The sequence below is a fragment of the Podarcis pityusensis genome, assembly GCF_964106645.2.
Source record: "Podarcis pityusensis genome assembly, chromosome: 5".
In the NCBI taxonomy this organism is placed as follows: Eukaryota; Metazoa; Chordata; class Lepidosauria; order Squamata; family Lacertidae; genus Podarcis; species Podarcis pityusensis.
Genome location: NC_138032.1, coordinates 69,307,966 through 69,327,349, shown reverse-complemented (window position 1 = coordinate 69,327,349; position 19,384 = coordinate 69,307,966). Strand labels below are relative to the sequence as shown.

Here is a 19,384-nt window from a genome sequence, read left to right as displayed (position 1 = left end):
GTACCCAAGTACAGTACTTTTACCTATAAGACCAGACAGCAGCTACTCATTTTAAAATAAAAAGATGCATGTGGGAACACTGCTGCGATGAGAGCTGAACCCACTCCAGCACCAAGTGACCCAAGTAGTTGCAACACAAGACATGTTCCACTCCCATCCCTACTGACACACCATCTTTCAATTCATTTCTTTGTCACAGGAAGCGACTGACTCATAGCCAATGAGCTGCACCAGGATACACTCATGAGCCCCATGTCCAGAGCACAGGTAGATTTTCCTAGTCCCCTGCAATCCAGTCCCAGTTTGCATCTTAGCTTACTTTACCCAATAGGACTCTATGGAAGCCTTTAAGAACTAAGTCCATTCCTATATGCATATCCCCACCCTTGGCTTTATAGACTAGTCTCTCATTTTGTGTGACAAAACAAGAGAATCCAGGAGCTGGCTTTTATAAGAATATGATTGTGGGTTCATCCAAGTCACGCAGATTGCAGCCGGACCCCCTCAATATGGCCTGTACAAACTCAACAATGCCTTAGCACTTCTTTCTCGTATTGTAATTAAATAAAATAACCAAACTGATTTTCAGCACTAGTGGAGATGGGGCTGTAGCCTGGGAGGGTCATTATTAAGAAAGTTAAGCTCTGTCAGTTTCTCAATAATGGCTGTTGTGGAATGCCATAAAACCCTTCTCTATCAGGATGTAATTAACTCTGCTCAGCATTATGTAGGCAGCTGTTACTCTAGGCTATTTTTTTAAAAAATCCAGGCAGTTTCCCCTCTATTTCACTTTAAATATATGACATTACAAAGTTAAGGATCATACTAAAAATCTGTGTCCTGCATCTAGGTTATATCTATTTACCGACATGAGGATTACAAGCGTACCCACAGATCATACCCCATTATCACTTTATTATCTTTTCCTAAATCTCCCTTACTTTTCCCAAACACAGAGAGATGCAAAGACACCAAATGATCTTCGCTTCATTACAGGAGCAGAGTACCTCAAGGCCTGGACATTCTAATGGATTGGAAGTGAAGTAAGTGTGAGGTTTAGGCCATAGGATGAAAGGGAAACCTTAGTGGGCCAGTGCAGTGCAAAGAATTGTTAAGGAAATGTATGATAAGACCTTGCTTGCTGTGTCATGCATTCAACTGGCAACAGAGCCTTCAGCATGAGTGTACCAGTTGTAAGGAACTCTGTTTCCTTGATGATTGGACAAACCTACTACTCTGTCCTTTTTGCTCAGGCCTTCTCCAGCATTGCTTTTCAGTTGATATGATCTATGATGAAGGCTTTTTTATTAGGAAAAAGGGGCTTATAACTCAGTGGCAGAGCATCTGCTTTGCATGCAGAAGGTCCCACCTCATTCTCTGGCAGGTAGGGCTGGGAACGTCTGAAACCCTGTCAGTATAGACAATACAGTGGTACCTCGTTTTTTTGAATGTCTCTGAAGTCAAACATTTTGGTTTTCGAATGCCAAAAACCCAGAAGTAACTGCTTCGGTTTTCGAACGCTTTTCAGAAGTCGAACATTCCACGCGGCTTCCGTATTGAGTTTTCCGTAAGTAGATGCTTCTGGAAGTAAATGCTTCAGTTTTTGAACGTTTCGGAAGTCAAACGGTCTTCTGGAACGGATTACGTTGGAAAACCGAGGTACCACTGTACTGTATTAGATGGATCAATGATCTAACTCAATATAAGGTACATTCCTACATTCCAACTATGCTTGATAGTTTTGTTTTATGATGGATTTTATCTTATGCATTTTTATGCACTCTTGTTCACCACTTAGAGGTTTTATGTTAAGATCTTTATACATCCTTAAAATAAACAAGAGTTAAGTGTATGCAGGAATCTTATGAAGGGATAGATTATTGCCGAGCACTGTCAGTTAAAGCCTCTGGAAATCTGCAAACCTGGGGATATACACTGCAATAGCCCCCATATTTTATCAGTCTACAACTCCCATCAGCTTTAGCCTGCACAGACAATTGTGAGAGATTATGGAAATTGGGAGTCCAACATCCATAATATGTTGACTACTCCTGCTTTAAACAAAAGGGGACTCTATGTCACTGGGATCCCATTATACTGGACTTTGCATATGGAGTAAGAGATGACATCTTCTTTCAGAACATACAGTCAATAATGTCTTAGACTCATTAGAGCACAGTTTCCCAAACTGGGGTCTCCAGTTGTTTTGGACTACAACTCCCATCATTCCTAGCTAGCAGCATGAGGGATGACAGGAACTGTAGTTCAAAAACAGCTGGAGACCCAAGTTTGGGAAACCCTTCCTTAAAGCCTTCCTCTCACATGTTTCTTCATGATTTCTAGATCAGCTAGGAGTGCCCTCTTCAGGATCACACTCCTGGGTTGTTCTGGTGACAATGGCACATAGAAAAGCACTATCAGCAGCTGTCCAAACATAGAATCCACAAGCCTGCCCCAAATTTTCCAAAGTTTAAACATTGTTGGAAGCAAGAAAACATTTCTGTTTACGTTGGCATTTGGTAGCAGAGTTAAAACCACGCAAAAAGTTATTTATGTTCTCATCCATTTGAAAACATGCGACACCTGCTGAGCCCTTTCTATCAGATTACTTTCTACTATATATTTATTACAGTCAGTATGGTGTTGTCTACAGGAAGGTACCAGCAGACTTTAATCTCAAAATTCTCCCAGCCTCATGTATTCTGGCTTCTTACAGACTTACCTCTTGAGCCCCTACTGTTGCATCCTAATGCCTAACTTCTGGCTTCTTCAGTAGTAGTAGTAGGAGTATTATTCTCAATGCATTTATTTTCTGCCTTCCTGCCTTAATATGAGGCACTCAAGGTAACTCACAGCGTGGTAAATACACACATACACCACAAATCACTTTTAAAAAACTCGCCTAAAAAGGGGGGGATGTTGGAACTTCCCTTTAGGGGGAGGTATAGCAGAAAATACAGATCAAATACATGCAAAAGAGAAGGTGAAAAAAGGAGAAACAAACTGCTGGAACAAAATAATAAATAAATCTGCCAGGCAGAGTAATCCAAAGCCTAGACACAATAGGGGAGAAGGCTCTATTGAACATTCCCACCAGCCCACTCTCAAGTATCAGTGGGATACACAAACAGGCTTCTCCAAATGACCTCACAGAACAGACAGGCTCATAAGGTAGGAGGCGCCAGTGCATTTGATCTACTGATCCTAAGGTGTTTAGGAATTTCAAGGTAATGGCCAGTACTCAAGTCCCAAACAAACCGGAATGAATATTGTAAATAGAGGGGGAGATTTGACAAAATCTAAGAGAAGGGGGTGGGAGGTTTGGCTACTCAAGGTTTCCAAATGCCCCCACCCCACGTTTCTCATTCAAACCTCCACAGGGGGTGGCATGGGGGGTTACACGGGAAGGCATGAACCCACCTGCCTATCAGCTCCTCCAGCACCCACCCCCCATAAACTTCTCCCTTCAAACCTCAGTTCATTTTGATGTCCCAGCATAGCTTTAAAAAAATCACTTTGGCCCACTAGGGGTAGGGGAGATAAAGATTGAGCCTGATCTAATGGGGAGGAGTTTGGCAAGCTGGGGAGGGAGCTTTGGCAAGGAAGGGGAGAGGGTGGCATTGGTGGGGTGGGGGTAAATGAGGTTGGTGAGTTAAGCCAGCAGGGGTGGAAGCCCCTAGTACAGGGTTTCCCAAAATTGGGTCTCCAGCTGTTGTTGGACTACAACTCACATCATTCCTAGCTATCTTTAAAAGACATCTGAAGGCAGCCCTGTTCAGGGAAGTTTTTAATATTTAACGCTGTACTGTTTTTAACACTTGTTTGGGAGCCGCCCAGAGTGGCTGGGGAAACTCAGCCAGATGGGTGGGGTATAAATAAATTATTTATTATTATTATAGCTAGCAGGACCAATGGTCAGGGATGATAGGAACTGTAATCCAAAAACAGTTTGAGAAACCCTGCCCTAGTACATTGACAAGAGCAAAATGACTGATCAAAGTGTGGCAGTAATCCTAAACATACTTGGCATAACACACTTAAAGCTGCAATCCAACTCCCCAATTTGTCACAGCCTCTCCTCAGAGCTCTGCTAGCATCACTCCTCCAGCCTGGAGCTCCTTGTTCTGCCCACTGAAAGTGTAGGTTGGGGTTGAAGTATCGCTAGCAGGAACTCACAGAAAGCCCCCCAATAGGGTATGCTGGGGTGGTTGCACTGGCCCTAGATTCGCTGAATCCCAAACTAACCCCACTGCAGTCACTTGATGGTATCGGGCCTGATCCAGGAACAGTCACCACATCAGTTCCACATCAGCATGGAACAGGGTTTTATCTGCCCCAGGCAATGTTGAGTAGCAAGGCTGTGGATGCAGCAGTGGCCACCCCATTCATTCATGCCCCTGGGCTGCCCAGCCAGTGTCATGACTGCTCTGTGATTCAGTGGGTTTAATTGTGAGTACCGTATTTTTTGCTCTATAAGACTCACTTTTTCCCTCCTAAAAAGTAAGGGGAAATGTGTGTGCGTCTTATGGAGTGAATGCAGGCTGCACAGCTATCCCAGAAACCAGAACAGGAAGAGGGATCGCTGCTTTCACTGCGCAACAGTCCCTCTTGCTGTTCTGGCTTCTGAGATTCAGAATTTTTTTTTTCTTGTTTTCCTCCTCCAAAAACTAGGTGCGTCTTATGGTCTGGTGCGTCTTATAGAGCGAAAAATACGGTAAATATGCACAGGATTGTGCTGTAACGGATCTTCTGTTTGTCTAACAGGGCTGTTGCTGGAAAACGTCTGGATACACAGAAGCCTAAGGTTTGTTTTTAATATGCATATTGCTTATTGTGAAGCATTAAATAATTGTTGGAAGACACTGGCAGATGTGCTGATGTGGATGAAATTAATTCAAGGTGAGTTAATAGATCTCAAAAATCTACACTGGTATGTAATGACTGCAAAATTTAAAAAAATCTACATTTATAACATAAAAGGTTATTGGAAAGGCTATCTGCAGTAGCGTATTTTGGAAGAAAATGCCACTGGAGGTGTATCGGTGGCTGATACGGTGCTAGTCCAGTACCACAGCAGAACAAAAACGAAAAAGAGATTTGAAAAATAGGCCTGTGTCTAACTTGCTGCAGGAAGTTCATCAGCTTGTGCCTGAGCTGTGCACTTTCTTTTGGCTGTTCCCACTTGAAGTTTGCAAATATACTTTAATTACTACTTCCAAATGAGATTTCTTTAGACTACTGTTCGACCTCTTTTGGTTATGCTCTATAAAAAGGGGCTTGCTCTTACCTGGCATGCTCTCATTTTCAGTTATCAAACCAATCTGAAAGTTATCCGACTGGGAGAATTAACCCCAATCACTGAGCTGGTTGCATAAGCATCCACAAAGCAAATAACAAGTCAACAATACATAATCTGGACTGGAAGTAAAAAAAATGAAAGACTACAATTTAAGGAGTAAGGGAGAATGGGTGAGTTTGTAAAGCACATTGCATTTGGATAGCAGGATGCAGCTGGTATGCTGTGACAGTCGCTGCAGCTGCATTCGTAACCAATCTGACATTTGGGCTTCTGTCTCTAAACCTAAGGAAACTACTTTGCAAAGAGAATTAGCAGAAGAATGTAACTAATATAAAATGGCAGGGGCAAGAGTGCCTATCAGAGCAAAATTCAAAAGAATGCATCACTGATCAATGGTCGGGCTGTCAGGGCTCTACTGCCAGTTATGAGTCATACTTAATTAGTGCCAGTGGGTGTTCCTCTGGGCAGTTGGCAATGAGGAGGGAAATGCCAAATGAGTGGCGAAAGAATGTGGGGGTGCTGGAGAAAGATGGTGTTTCTTAAAAGAAGGCGTGCTTGGGGGAAATTAGCAGCATTCTTTCATGCATCAAACAGCCAATGGTTCTATTGGCTGAAACAGTTAAAAAAAAAAATTAACCCCACAATTAATGCTTCTAAAAAACAACTGGTCTGTCTCACATTTCACAGAGCTGTGGTATGAATAATAGACATGGGTGATCAAATTTAATGTATTTTTCCACTTAGAAACTGCATACATCAGCATGCCAAGTCAAGACACAGAAGTGAAAATGGCACAGTATTTAACTTGTTGCCAAGCAGGAAGATGGGACAGGTGGGAGATGAATGAACTACTTGAATGTATGCTTCTTTTAAAAATCTAAGTATTTGGGAAATGTTCAAGGAATGAAAGACTCAAAAGTACCTTTAGGTAGACCTAATGACCGCTTATATTCTTTTCTGCTGTGCTGCAATTAAGTATTTATTATTGTATGTCTTTGTCTGTTTTACACACACACACACACACACACACACACAAAAATTAACTATGCTTGGATAATACTATCTGGGTTTGACATGCCAAGATAGGAACAACTCTTTTGGCTGCATAGACAACAGCTTATTGCATGCTTGAATGAAATGCAGGCATTTCTAACTAAACAGAGTTTCCCATTTTGTTCCCACTGGTAAACTATGGCTATCTGCTTTGGACTACAGTTTCAATATCTGTATATGTGTGCCCCACCCCATTCTGCCCCCATTCCACCTTCTTCTGGGTCCAAAAGGACCCATGCATCAGCAATCACATGTCTAATAGCTATATTAGGATCTCACTTAGTCCAGTCAATGTGCCTCCATATGTCAGTGTCATTTATACATTTTGCACATGTTAGACATGCCAACAGCATTTCAGATTGAATTCCTTTCTTTTTAGTGCACACATTCTTTTTAAGTACATACATACATAGTACATACAATAGTCCATCCTCTCTCCCGCCAATTAGGATATCATAGATACAATATACAGGTACAAGTTTGCAATTTATTTTTAATTTCACCTGGAATGTCATTTAACATAAGCTAAACAAACCTACTTCACACTAACCTTCAATATATTTCGTCCATCAAATGACTCCCTTTCCTTGAAAAATTTGCCTGCAGATCTATTACTTTGCTCTTCAGCTGCAAAATAAATATATCAAATTACAGCTCATCCTAAAAGGGTTTTTTCACACATGGAATACAACTCTGCACTCACCTTTTATACAAGAAAGAAAACCTGCAAATTATTTCCCAAAGTATCATGTCAAAATTCCTACAGTCATCAATATTGTTGCAAGGATTATGCAGGGCTGACAGCTCGGTGTAATAGAATCATCCAAGGGGAAACTAGAGTGTAATACTCAGTGCTCTGTCAAAGCACATTTCAGCAATAAAGCATTCTCTCATCTCTTGAATTACCAAGTCCAGCATCAAATATCTGATCACTCTGCATAGTATATATTTAAAACCAATGAGGAAAAGTAAGCACTTGGGCAATGCATCCTTGTTCACAAGGTGTCTCTAATCCCTCAGTGCCAGTATCTGAGAACAAACTCAAGAAGATGAATTAACGCTTAGCTAGGGTTCTGTTACTCTGCAATCTACATATTCTCCTCACAAGCATATAACCACCAATATGATTTCTGAGATGTTCATGCTTCATTAAAAACCCCCTCAAAATTCTAGCCTTATGATAGCAAGGAACAAACTGTTGCATTGCACTAAGCTAAGCCAAGGTTTAGCTTAGCATATCATAAGAACCGGAAACAGTGGTTCTCTCCTCACTAATCACAAGCTACAACCAAGAAAAAACTTCAGTGCTATCTCACTAAGCCATAGTTTGGCTTACTATGTTGTGCAAACCAGCTATCTGAAAATACGACTTTTGGAAGTCATCTATTTGTTAAAAATAAACATGAGCAGTAGTTCGTAATTCAGGCTTGTAAGCAGCAAGCTACCTGTTCACCTGTGAGAACTGCTTCCAGGAAGGATAGTAAAAACCTTGGTGGACTAAGAATTTTTCTATTTTTTAATTTGCAGCCCAGGCACAGGATTTAAGATTGTGTGGACTCTTTGATAGAAAGTCTGAATTTTCTGATGCAGACATCACACAAACACATCTATTAAGTGTCCTATTTGTTCCATCAGCTAAAATTAGAGACAAAATCTTGATATACAGTTAGTTGGATGAACTTAGCATGGTAGTTCTTATGGCCTTAAAATATGCAATGCACAGAGTGACTTAAGGAAATGTCCTTGTCATAGTTTGCTGTAAGCAGTATGTTAGAATTAGCGCAAGGCATGTTCAGGGTTCAGTTCAATAGTTACTCCGTTACTATTCTATTTACTGATATAGTCATTCTCACTAAAACAAAACAAAACAATACAGGAGCCTGGAAGTACATAGCATTAACCAAATCCATTTTTTAGATATAGGAAATACGAATGAAGACAGTAACGGTCTTGTCTAAAAAGCAATACAATATCCTAACTTTCATCAGACATAAGGGGAAGAAAGAGCCAATTTCTGCCAGACATAAACAGTGTGTTTAATGTTTTAGCAAAATATTTCTTCTCTGCTCTGTACTGTGTAACCTTAATGAAGGAACCCAACTCCTTTTGAGGGTCATGAACCAATTATCTTCTGCCTAAAGGTCACAAAACAATAACAAATGAGCAACACCAAACACAGGAATCATATAGCAATTTCAGAGATCAAAGTGGTAGCTATATTTCCTCAATGAGACCTTAACAAATGCTCACCACTAGGATCTTTCCGGAAGATTGTGTTCATGACTGTGGCATGGAGTTTCACCCGATCCCACTCTTTCATCATTAGTCCAGAGGTCACAAACCGATCTGTCAGTCTATCTGCTATGAGCTGGAGCCTATGGAAAGGGAAAGGAAGTAAGGAAAGCCACAATTTTTTCATTACCGTAATGGGATACATAATTGTATCTTCATAACCCTGCGAGGAAAAATACATAAAATTGTTGTTACTAAAACAACAGATGTTGCATTTGCAGCCTGCCATTTCTTCAAGGTAGGGAGATATCAGTGGGGAAAGTTGGAATTGGCGGGTCTGGAGGACAGAACAAAATGTTTCAGTCACATTTGTCACTGGGCTTAGAATACAAGGCAAGCCTAGATAAGGGATCAATCATTGGATAAGGTGACAAAACTATGTTCTTAAGACCAAAAATATACTGACCCCACCTGAAGATGGCTTGATATCATGCTAAAAACAATTTTTATCTTGTTCCATGTACAACTTTGTAGTGTGGAAATCAGAACCTTGGCCAAGGATGCTTTGTCTGAGATAAAGAAATCACCTCTGAATCACAAGCACTTCTTCAAGTCATGCTGGCACCTGTCACTAATCGTCTCCAGTGACAGAGGTGATAAAACAATGTAGCTGGGAACTGTCGAAACCTTGCTTAACCCTAGCAATACAACACCTTCCCCTACCCTACAATGCAGACATTTCTAGTACAATGTAGTGCACAGGCAGGTCATCATACAGGATCCTTTTATTTGGGTGTGCACATCACATTCATTTTGGAATTAACCTGCGGCACACAGCCACAGGGTGGAGCTTTATTTGGACATGTTTGTTTTCTGAGCATTGCCAGAATAACCCGAAACATTTACAGTCAAGTGTTAAGATGTATTTAGAGACAAGTCAGATGCATCGTTTTTTGTTTATTCACTGCCAAGCATAACTGAACCCATTTGGTTAAATCTGCTGCAGTACAGCTCAGCTGCATGGTTTATCTGGGGATGCTTTCCAAGGCTGGTGCTTATGAATGAATTATTCTGCCTTACGCCATTTAAAGCACAGAGTGATGGAATTCAGACAGAAGGAAAACATGTGGTCACCATATACAGCAGCTCTCCTCACCATTTCAGCTCCAGCTTGAGATAATGGTTCTCCACAGGAAAAGTGGAAGGACAGAAAGTGATAGAAAAGAGGCAAAGCAATGCTCCCAGTTTAGAGCGCCTTCCCAAAAATGAGCAGTTGACCAAAGCAGCTAGAACTGTATAGAGTTGCCGTGAGATTTTAGCTGTCTCTAATGACATCAATCATAATGAACTATGTTGCTTCTATAAGTGTGTATATATATATAGAGAGAGAGGGGGGGGGGACAGGGGGACTGGAACAGATATCTACCCAATGCCTGAGCCAAAAATCCACCTATATCTGTAAGCAATATAGTTGTGGCCATTTCTAATCCAGATCATTGTCTGCTTGAGTTTATTAATTACATCTTACATTTAGCCACTGCCCGTGGGGGCGGTGGCACTATGACTGGGCCCGCAACAAACAAACTTCGTGGCGAGTTCCCCCACTTTTTTTCGAAAAAGAAAAGCACATCATCTTAAAGGCATCAGCTTAATTCCAGTTCTGATTACAACTGAACGTTTCTGAAAGGTCAAATATGGGAATCAGGAAGTTCAATAAGTGTACAGGAACTTGTCCCTGCTAGAACATACAAGTAATCTCCCCACACAAAAGTGTGATGATTCATATTTGTGCTAACTGCAAGCTAAATGTGTGCACTAGGGGATGAACACATTTCTAAAGCCCTGTAGCTCTTCAGTATGTTTTCTTCCTTGAAAGGACTGAGCAAGATTCATAGCACCATGGACAGAGAACATTCATTAAAACCAAACATTCCTGCTCATTAAAATGGGAGATCATCACACAAATGGGAAGTCTTATACAATCTTGTCACTAAGTCCATTAGCAACATAATTTGCCAGATAGCTCATCCCTTTCCAGCTATAAGTTGCCACCTTGGCCCTTTAGGTCTTACTCAGAGATGGAACAGTAATAAGGTTATTCCCTCTCCCTCTCTGGTCACCATTTGCTTGACAATCCTTGATGAGCTAACGCTACAGCCTGCTAGCTTTGAGCTGTCCCTTTGAAGCAGTTACTGGCCAATTTCTAGTCTTACTGATTGAATCTTATGTTTTGCCCCTCGTCATTTTATTTCTGGTGATACATCAGTGACTTTTAAAATTAGCGATGACAAATGAAAGAAGTATCATCACAGATGATACTAAAACAAATTAACAAAATAGCTCAAGTGAAAATGGTGCTTTATTATGTTATAAAATTAATCAAAGAAATGAAACAAATTAAAATGAATTACGAAGTCTTTGCTACATGGGAACCATCAGAGCATAACCTTATTTCACTGTCTCCTCCCACCCCACAGTCTAAACACAGTCTCCAGCATCACCAAGGCAAAGGAGGGAAATGGTAACTCTTATGCTTTGGGAAATCAACTATTCAGAAGCAAACAAAAATCAGAAAGGATATTTGCTTCTCACATTGCCATATAAAGGGTGGAACAAGAACTTATTTTATAATCCTAGGTGTTGAAAGAGTTGATTACTTTTCTTAAGGTATCATAGTAACTAATATGTTACTATTAGTTACTAAACTCATGGAATCTACTGGGTATCTATTAAATCCAAGCGCCTTAGCTTTCATATCAACCCAAGCATGTATGTCCTGGTAGCACAGAATCCAGTTAATGGGTAGTGAGAGCTATGAAGCAATGGACACTTGGGCTTTGAAACTGTAAAATCTCAAAGTAATCTGTCTCTACCACTGATCCTACTGATCAGATTCCTTGTAAGGCAGAAAGCTAAAGCAAATAAAAACATGGTAGTCCTTATTTTAACAAAAGCTGAAGATTAATTTGAAATGATACACTAAAATCTTGTTTATTTAATTTTGCTGCAACTATTTACTCTGATGCTTCTTTTCAGGAAACCACAGATACATTTCAAAGGGAAGAAAGAAAGAAATTGAAACATTCAATATACATTCAAATATACATTTGAAATATACATTTGAAAAGAAAACAAAAGGAATGGCCTGGTCTATATTTAAACTTTGGTTTCTTAGAGAAGGTAGTGACAACACTGAATACAAACTAAATGAACATTCATACTTTGCGAATAGGCAAAGAGCATCACAAAATTGTGATAACAATGTGACTTAGCAGTCAGTTGCAAAGACAGGGGCCACATTCTCGCAGTTTAGCCATCTAGACAAGTCTGAATGGGTTCAAGCAAAGTTTTCAGCTTGCATGCTCCCCCTTCCCCTCTCTGCCTTCCATGGGGCCAGGACTTCAACAGCATTTAGTTTCACTTTTAAAGAATTCTGGCTCAGCACCAGCATGTGCATCAGAGATCCTAGTTTTTAAAAAAAACTATGGCTAGCCACATAGCAAGCAAACTCCAAACCATGGGTCATGAAAGTGGGTTTTACAATGAACCAAGGTTTGTTTTAAATCAGAATCTGTGGTTCAAACCTAACACTTTAAAAGTGAAATAAAACTCTGCTGAGGTCGTCTTGCTCCTGACTGCATGGAAAGAGAAGATGGGAGGGGGGAGTGCACAAGCCTGATGCTGTGTTTGGGCACTTTCAGGGTCACCCACGTATGTGTGAACGCAGCCACCAGCTAGCAGTGGTAAGAATTTCAACCACATATTTAAATTAGAACTAACGAGAGTGGAAACAGTTTCTAGTGTTCAGAAGTATCAACATTAAGCAGAAACTGCACAGGTGGATACTCCATAATTATCTCTCTCAGTAATACTACTTGTTATCAGCCCAAGGGCAAACTCATTACAGACCCTTCTTTACCTACAAAGAGGTTGCAATAACCTTATCTCCTGGATATCTTGTGGTATATTTTCTGGCAGAAACAATCAAACCCAGAGGTTGAGAGCCTTCTCAAGAGTCATTATATTACTTTTGCAAATTCATATATAATCACTTTGTGGAATGAAAATAATTTTTTTTAATTAAAAAAGAAGGGGGAAACTTACTTGTTAGAGCCATCCTTCATATGAACTTTTGCATAGAGAACATCCATCATGGCTGGATCATCATTCATGTACTCTACACCTGCTACTTTTACAGTTAGTGGTTTGCCTCCAGCAATTGAGCTGTTTGAAAGAGGGGAAAGATTTGGCAACTGCATAATTCACTTGGTCAGCTGCACTAGGCTACACCAATTCACCAACACAGTTTCTCCTCCACTTTTTAATGGAGGTTTATGGATTACTTCAATTAAATTTATATATTTTAATGCGGCTGTTATTTCAGTAGTTTGATGCATATTTAATTTTCATTATTTTGTTTTAAGCCTTTGTATGCTGCTTGAGAATACTTTTTTGAACAGAAAATAATACAAAATAAAATGATCATCGGCAGAATTCACAACTATATCCTGTCCCCAGCAAATTCCCCAGAATACCTACCCTTTCTTCCCTAGAAGACAGAATGGATTGTTCATCACTATTGACTTTTGCCCTTTTTTCTGCTGTTTCTAGAATCATATAAACCTAACTTAGTTCCATTAATTTCAATGTGTCTGCTCTGAGCACGTTAGCCGACTACAACCCAATGGATTCAACTCACAACAATCTTACACTATAGAACATTGAATCATACAGAGCAATGCCTCTAGGCCTCCTAAGCCCCAACAGATTTATGTCTCATTGTGAAACTTATAATGAAGACATTCAGATTATTTTGCCACATAGAGTGTCACAGGCTGTATTAATGGTCCCATCAAATGAAATGTTGTATGATCATATGAGGGTCAGTTCATATGAGGTCATCACAGGGATTCATTGAGATAGAGGAAAATTAAACCCTGTCATTATTAATGTAGATTGCAAGCTTTACATGCAGCAACTTCTAGATACTATACAGCACAGTGCTAGTAATATTTAACTGTTAAAGAGTACAAACAACTGTAGCATCTTTTCCATACATAATAAACTGCCAAATACTGTCAAATATTAAAGCAAAGGATGAGAATTTTATCTATTTCTGTGGATAGTATCAGAATCCATGCAGATAGCTGCTCCCTGAATAACGCAGACAAAGGCCTTTTCTCTGACAATTTAAACAAACAATCTAGAAAAGCACGTTGCTCATTGTGCTGCCAAGTCCTCATCACACACTAATGTCAACTTGGTGACACACACACAAGCGTCCTGTGATGCAAAACTGGGTCCAGAAGTCCTCAATTTTTAGTGGCCTCAATAAGCCAGTTCAGTTGTGACTGCCACCAATCCTCCTGCTATGGATAAAATCTATGCCATTGCACTTTGGAGGCATTGAGCAGTGAGAAATTTGGCTGCATTAGAGTGACTCCGAAGCTCAGCAAAGCAGGGCCAAGCCCTCTCCATCCACCCCCTTTGCCTTAGGAGAGAGTGGTGGGAGGCTCAAGCCTGCAGTCACAAAAGGAATGTAAAGTAAGAGATGGGCAGGGGCTCATCTCTGACCTTGCTTTGGGCTTCCGGGGCACAGTAAGGCTTCTTGCCACTTCTGAGCACCTCCCTGATTTCAAGTGCCTCTGAAGCCCAAAGCAAGGTCAGAGACAAGCCCCTGGCCATAACTCACTTTGCATTTGCCACCAATGTGCTTACCTGCTAAAAAAAATATGCTCATCATTTGCAAGCTCATCTGCGGGTCTCACCCTGCAAGCTAGGAATCATTCTGCTAAAAAGTCCTTGCAAAAAGATTGGAAGTGGAAAAAATATCGGGGGGGGGGGATTCATAGTTTCATAGCTTGCTAATTCTACAGCTCAAAGACTATGGTTTTGTGTAGTAGATTATGACAACCCCTGCACTGTAGAATCACTGATCTACTGTATTAGAGCTTATTTTTTTAATAGTTCAATACTCTCTACCCTCGACTTGTTTCGGAAATTAATCTCAGGGATATACGACCATTGGGTGGGGGGAGCTATTTGCCAAAGGCTCTGCTAGTGAAAAAGTGCCAAGGCAATCACATTTTTCATGCACTTCCAGGAGGGGAGAATCAATCTTTGTTCATGTACAAATAAAACCAGCTACTGTAAGAGAGAGAGAAATGCTAGGTTATAATAAGATTGCAAGCAAAGAGATGCTTCTAAATGGTTTATATCAAGAACAAATTGCAATTAGGTCCTTGTATTGTTTTGTGTAGGCTTTTCACTTACTCCTAATAATGGTTTGCTGAACTGCTGCAAGCTGGGATACCCCACACCCCTCTAAGTTACCCTGGCCCTAGAACCAGTACTTCTTTTTGAGTGCTGCAGCTGGATTATGGCATCCCAAATGCTTTCAATTTACTCACTCAACAAAGTCTTCTTTACACCTCTGTAGGAGTTCTTGGGCCTTCTGGATTTCCTGTTCATTCAGGAGTACCAGCGTCCCAATAGTCAGATGGAGCTTGGCAGGGTTCTGGAACAGGCTACTACTGACACCATAGTCCTGTAGAAACATTGAGCAATTCATTGAGTGACACCAGAAATTCATGTTTCTCTTTACTTTTGCATATCTAGGAATCTGTGTCGCTTTTAAGGTATAGAGCAGATCTCTATTACAAGCGAGGCTCTATGTTCTAAAAAATGTGGAGCAGCTATTGGTTCTTTATTCCAATCTCACAGATTTGTAACCAGGTACCTGTAGCATCTTAGGGAGACTTATTCAACTGCTATCTCCATCTTGTAACTGAGTCTTCAAGGTAACCTCATAGCTAAACATCCAGCCCAATTTTACTTTATTTCTTTTTCCTTCTCTCCCAATCCCCTATTTTGTGTAACATCTTGCCTAATTGAAGAATTCTCGAGAACTCAATAACTTTTTGTAATGTTTTGCTTGCTTCTGAGAAAGGTATTAACCAACTCCAGATTTTTGAAGTAGAACGTTTGATGATCAGAATTCAAAATGGGTGACATGCAAAATTAAAGTCATATAATAACATGGCAATAGCAACAAATAGGAAATTTTTTTTTAAAAAACAGCAAACTAAAAAATGCCCAGATAAATGTATTCAAATTACATTACATAATTTCCTACATTTTGCTGGCTGCTGCATTTTAAAATCAGTTAGCTCTTATCCTCATAGCTTTAGAAAAGGTAATTTCCCTACAGGTAATTGTCTTGTCTCCATTCAACCACATTGTTAATTTTTACATTTCAGAAACCCAAGTGATGCTGCACAGCAGGGGGCCAGCTAATGACTCCCTTTCTTATATGCAAGTCTTATTTGAAGGAGCAAAGTGGCAGATCATTTGCTACTCCCCGGCCACATACACAGTGATGCAGGCTGTAGAATCAACACACCCTTACTCTCATCTTGTTTGATGCCTGCCTATGCGCTGCACACATGGGAACTGCTAGCAATATGTATCACACTGGAATAGCTATATGCCGTGGCTAGGCGTGGCACCAGCAAGGCTGGGGCGCATGTGTGTCAGATGACAGTGCATGGCAGGAGACACCGGGTGATGCAGGAAGCGTTGGAGTAGCAGGGGGCTCTGCCACACAAGGACCCTGGAATTATTATGACTAAATGTATTACCAACCCTTCATCAGCAGGTCCCACAACAGTAACAACAATTTAAAATTTGGTATTAAAAATGTTAAAAAGAAATAATAGTCACAGAATAGGATGGAAACACACATTTCAGGTGCCAAAGGCCGGGGTGAATTGGCGTGTCATCAGCATTCACTGAAAGCTGTATAGTGAAGTCACCAGATGTATCTCTGTGAAGAGGGAATTCCACACCTTAGGGGTTGCCACGGAGAGAATGCCCTTTCCCCAGGCCACTGCCCCCTGAATTTCTGAGGGTGGCAGAACTACCAGGACCCCCCCCCCCCGATCTTAACACCTGAGAGGGTCTGTAGAGAAGGAGGCAGTCTTTCAGCTATTTGGGCCTAAGTCGTTTAGGGCTTTAAACACTATCTACACAGGGAAATTAATTTTCAACAGTGAATGAATTGTACCAACTGGAAGAAATATACCAACTGGAAGAAAGACCAAGAACATTGATTTAGGGCCCTACATCCTCCAAGAGTCAGGAATCACTATAGCATATCTATTCAGTGTAAAAATAGATCCAAGTATGAGGAACGCAGAGGTCTTGATCCCTGAATAGTAGAAGTTTGACAAAGGCTTTTTCTTGTTTCTAAGCTTTTAGAAAGACTGCTCCAATTTGAGTTTTGTCAGCCACCTTTATACACAGAAACTTTTAAATCATTCGCTGAAATCTTCCAGAAACAGAAAGTTCCACAGCAGTCTATGCCAACCTGGTGTCCCCAAGATGTTTTGGACTATAATTCCCATCAACCTCAGGCAGCAAGGCGATGATGGACAGGCCTGATGGGAGTTACAGTCCAAAACATCTGAACAGAACCAGGTTGGCAAAGACTGCTTTAAACAAACCATTGTATTGTTCCATATCTTATGACTCCAGTTATGATCCTGCAGACTCCAAGACTCACTGAACATGGGCAATAATCTGCAGACAGAGCTAGGAATCCGTTATCAATGCTGCCCATGTTATTGGGAAAGCGTTACTACGGTCACTGCTACCTTCCAGGCCCTCACAGACAAAGGAGGCCGAATTGATAATATTCAATTCAATTCAGTTAATGTCAATTCCACCTTTCAATGGGAATGCTCAAAGCAGCTGAGAACAAAAGCTCTCTCTCTCCCATTCTTTCCATTCTGCCAACTGGTACAAAAACAAAGCTGAAAAAGGTCCTCATTCTCTTCTGCATGAAAGCTTATTTAGGATATACTGCAAAGACAAAGTGGTTGTACTTATGAGCTTTCTCTTCAAATATGGGACAAGCCCCAGAAGCCATTTAGTCCATAATGAACACAGGGAGCCTCAGAAGCTGGGGAGGCAGCAGGGGGCAGGTTTGTTATGTTCCAACTGTTGACAGGAGTTCATTTTAATTTCTGTAATGCTCACAGATATGATGTGCACAAAATATATTAACACAATAAATAAGCAGCTTTTAGGAAAAGAGGCATATTCAATCTAATCCCACGGGGGAGGGGAAAGGAGATTTCATGTTATAATTACCAGCAACCTAATCAGCTGAATTTCTTCTCTACAGCTTTCCAGGAATCAGTGGTATCTTACATGCTCTGACAGCTTCCTATTCTGATGCTGCACATCACTAGGAAACACCTGAACTAGCTTCGCAGGAGGAAGCCCCATTAATAGCAGAGAAGATCCATAACTCCTTCCTATAAATTATCTGCAAATATCAAACCAACTGCTTCTCATCTTTTACTACATTTTCAGAGCTCTAGTGATTGTGGTCTAAATTGGGCATAGGCAAACTCGGCCCTCCAGATGTTTTGGGACTACAACTCCCATCAACCCTGACCAATGGTCCTGTTAGCTAGGGATGATGGGAGTTGTAGTCCCAAAGCATCTAGAGGACCGAGTTTGGGGATGCCTGGTATAAACAGAACAATCCTAAGTAGGTTTACCCAGAAGTAAGACCTACTGAGTTCAATGGATCTTACTCCTTACCTGAAGGCGCAATCTTAATTCCTGGCAAGGGAACAGCAGGCTGAACAGAGAAGGAGAGCTGCCACCACATCTGAAGCTCTGCTGCTCACACTGGCCATGGAGGAAAGGGAAGGAGTATTTCACCTAATTTATGCTGTGCCAGCTTCATGTGACAACAGCAGAGAGACCTGGATCAAGTCCCTCCCTAGCTGCAGGACCAGTTCAGGGTCCAGCAAATTCATGGCTGGTCCAACTTCTCTCCACTGCCATTCCACCCCATATTGAGCCCTTAAACTGACTATTACCAACGGGAACACCACTAGCCATAGCATGTCAACAACTCACATTGTTGATGGTCAGAGACAAACAGAAGGGAAATCCTCCATATACCCTAAATGCATCCCAGCAGTGGAGGTTGGGGGTTAGGATTGTTCTGCAAATGTGTTTTAATCTTAACAATTTAACCCCATGACGCTTCTGAGTGGACTTTTCCCAAGAAAAGCCTGCAGCAAAGTTGCAACAGGCTGCTCTAGCTTGCTGAGCCCTTGCTGTTTTGCTTAGATGCTTGCCTGCTTTAAGACAAAGAGCCTTTAAATTACTTGTTCAAACTCCCAGTTCATAATTTACTATTTAGTAATCAATGCAGTGCCATTGAATTGCATTGATTTTTCCTTTACATCTGCACCCAGCAATATCTTCAAACAACCCCTGTTGTACTTGAGCATCCTAACAGCAGCAGAAACAACAACAATAATAAAAAAGCAAGTCAGAAGCATATCTAGAACAACTCTTAAGTAAAGCAAAGTTAGAGAAGAAAGTTCGCTCACAAAAATCTGGACTAAACCAGACTTACAAGCTGTATGCAGTGGTACCTCGTGTTAAGTACTTAATTCGTTCCGGAGGTCCGTTCTTAACCTGAAACTGTTCTTAACCTGAAGCACCACTTTAGCTAATGGGGCCTCCCATTGCCACCGTGCTGCCAGAGCCCGATTTCTGTTCTTATCCTGAAGCAAAGTTCTTAACCTGAAGCACTATTTCTGGGTTAGCGGGTTGTGTAACCTGAAGTGTATGTAACCCGAGGTACCACTGTATCTAAATTCTATTTTCTTTCACCATTTAACTTGACACAAACTAATTTGGAGCCTCCACATTAGAATAATGGAAAGCTACCATTAACACTAGATTACTTCTCAGATACTTGTCACAATT

General features: G+C 40.9%; 1 protein-coding gene across 2 annotated transcripts in view; it reads right to left on the bottom strand.

Moving 5' to 3' along the window:
* ASCC1 (activating signal cointegrator 1 complex subunit 1) overlaps nt 1-19,384 on the bottom strand; it is a 50,677-nt gene that overhangs the window by 13,103 nt on the left and 18,190 nt on the right. For both annotated transcript variants that reach the window (XM_081004767.1, XM_081004768.1), the window contains exons 6-9: nt 14,995-15,131; nt 12,689-12,808; nt 8,603-8,727; nt 6,903-6,979 (exon numbers count right to left, since the gene is read on the bottom strand). In XM_081004767.1, coding sequence (XP_080860893.1) covers nt 6,903-6,979; nt 8,603-8,727; nt 12,689-12,808; nt 14,995-15,131 — 459 coding nt within the window. The remainder of the gene's footprint in view (nt 1-6,902; nt 6,980-8,602; nt 8,728-12,688; nt 12,809-14,994; nt 15,132-19,384) is intronic.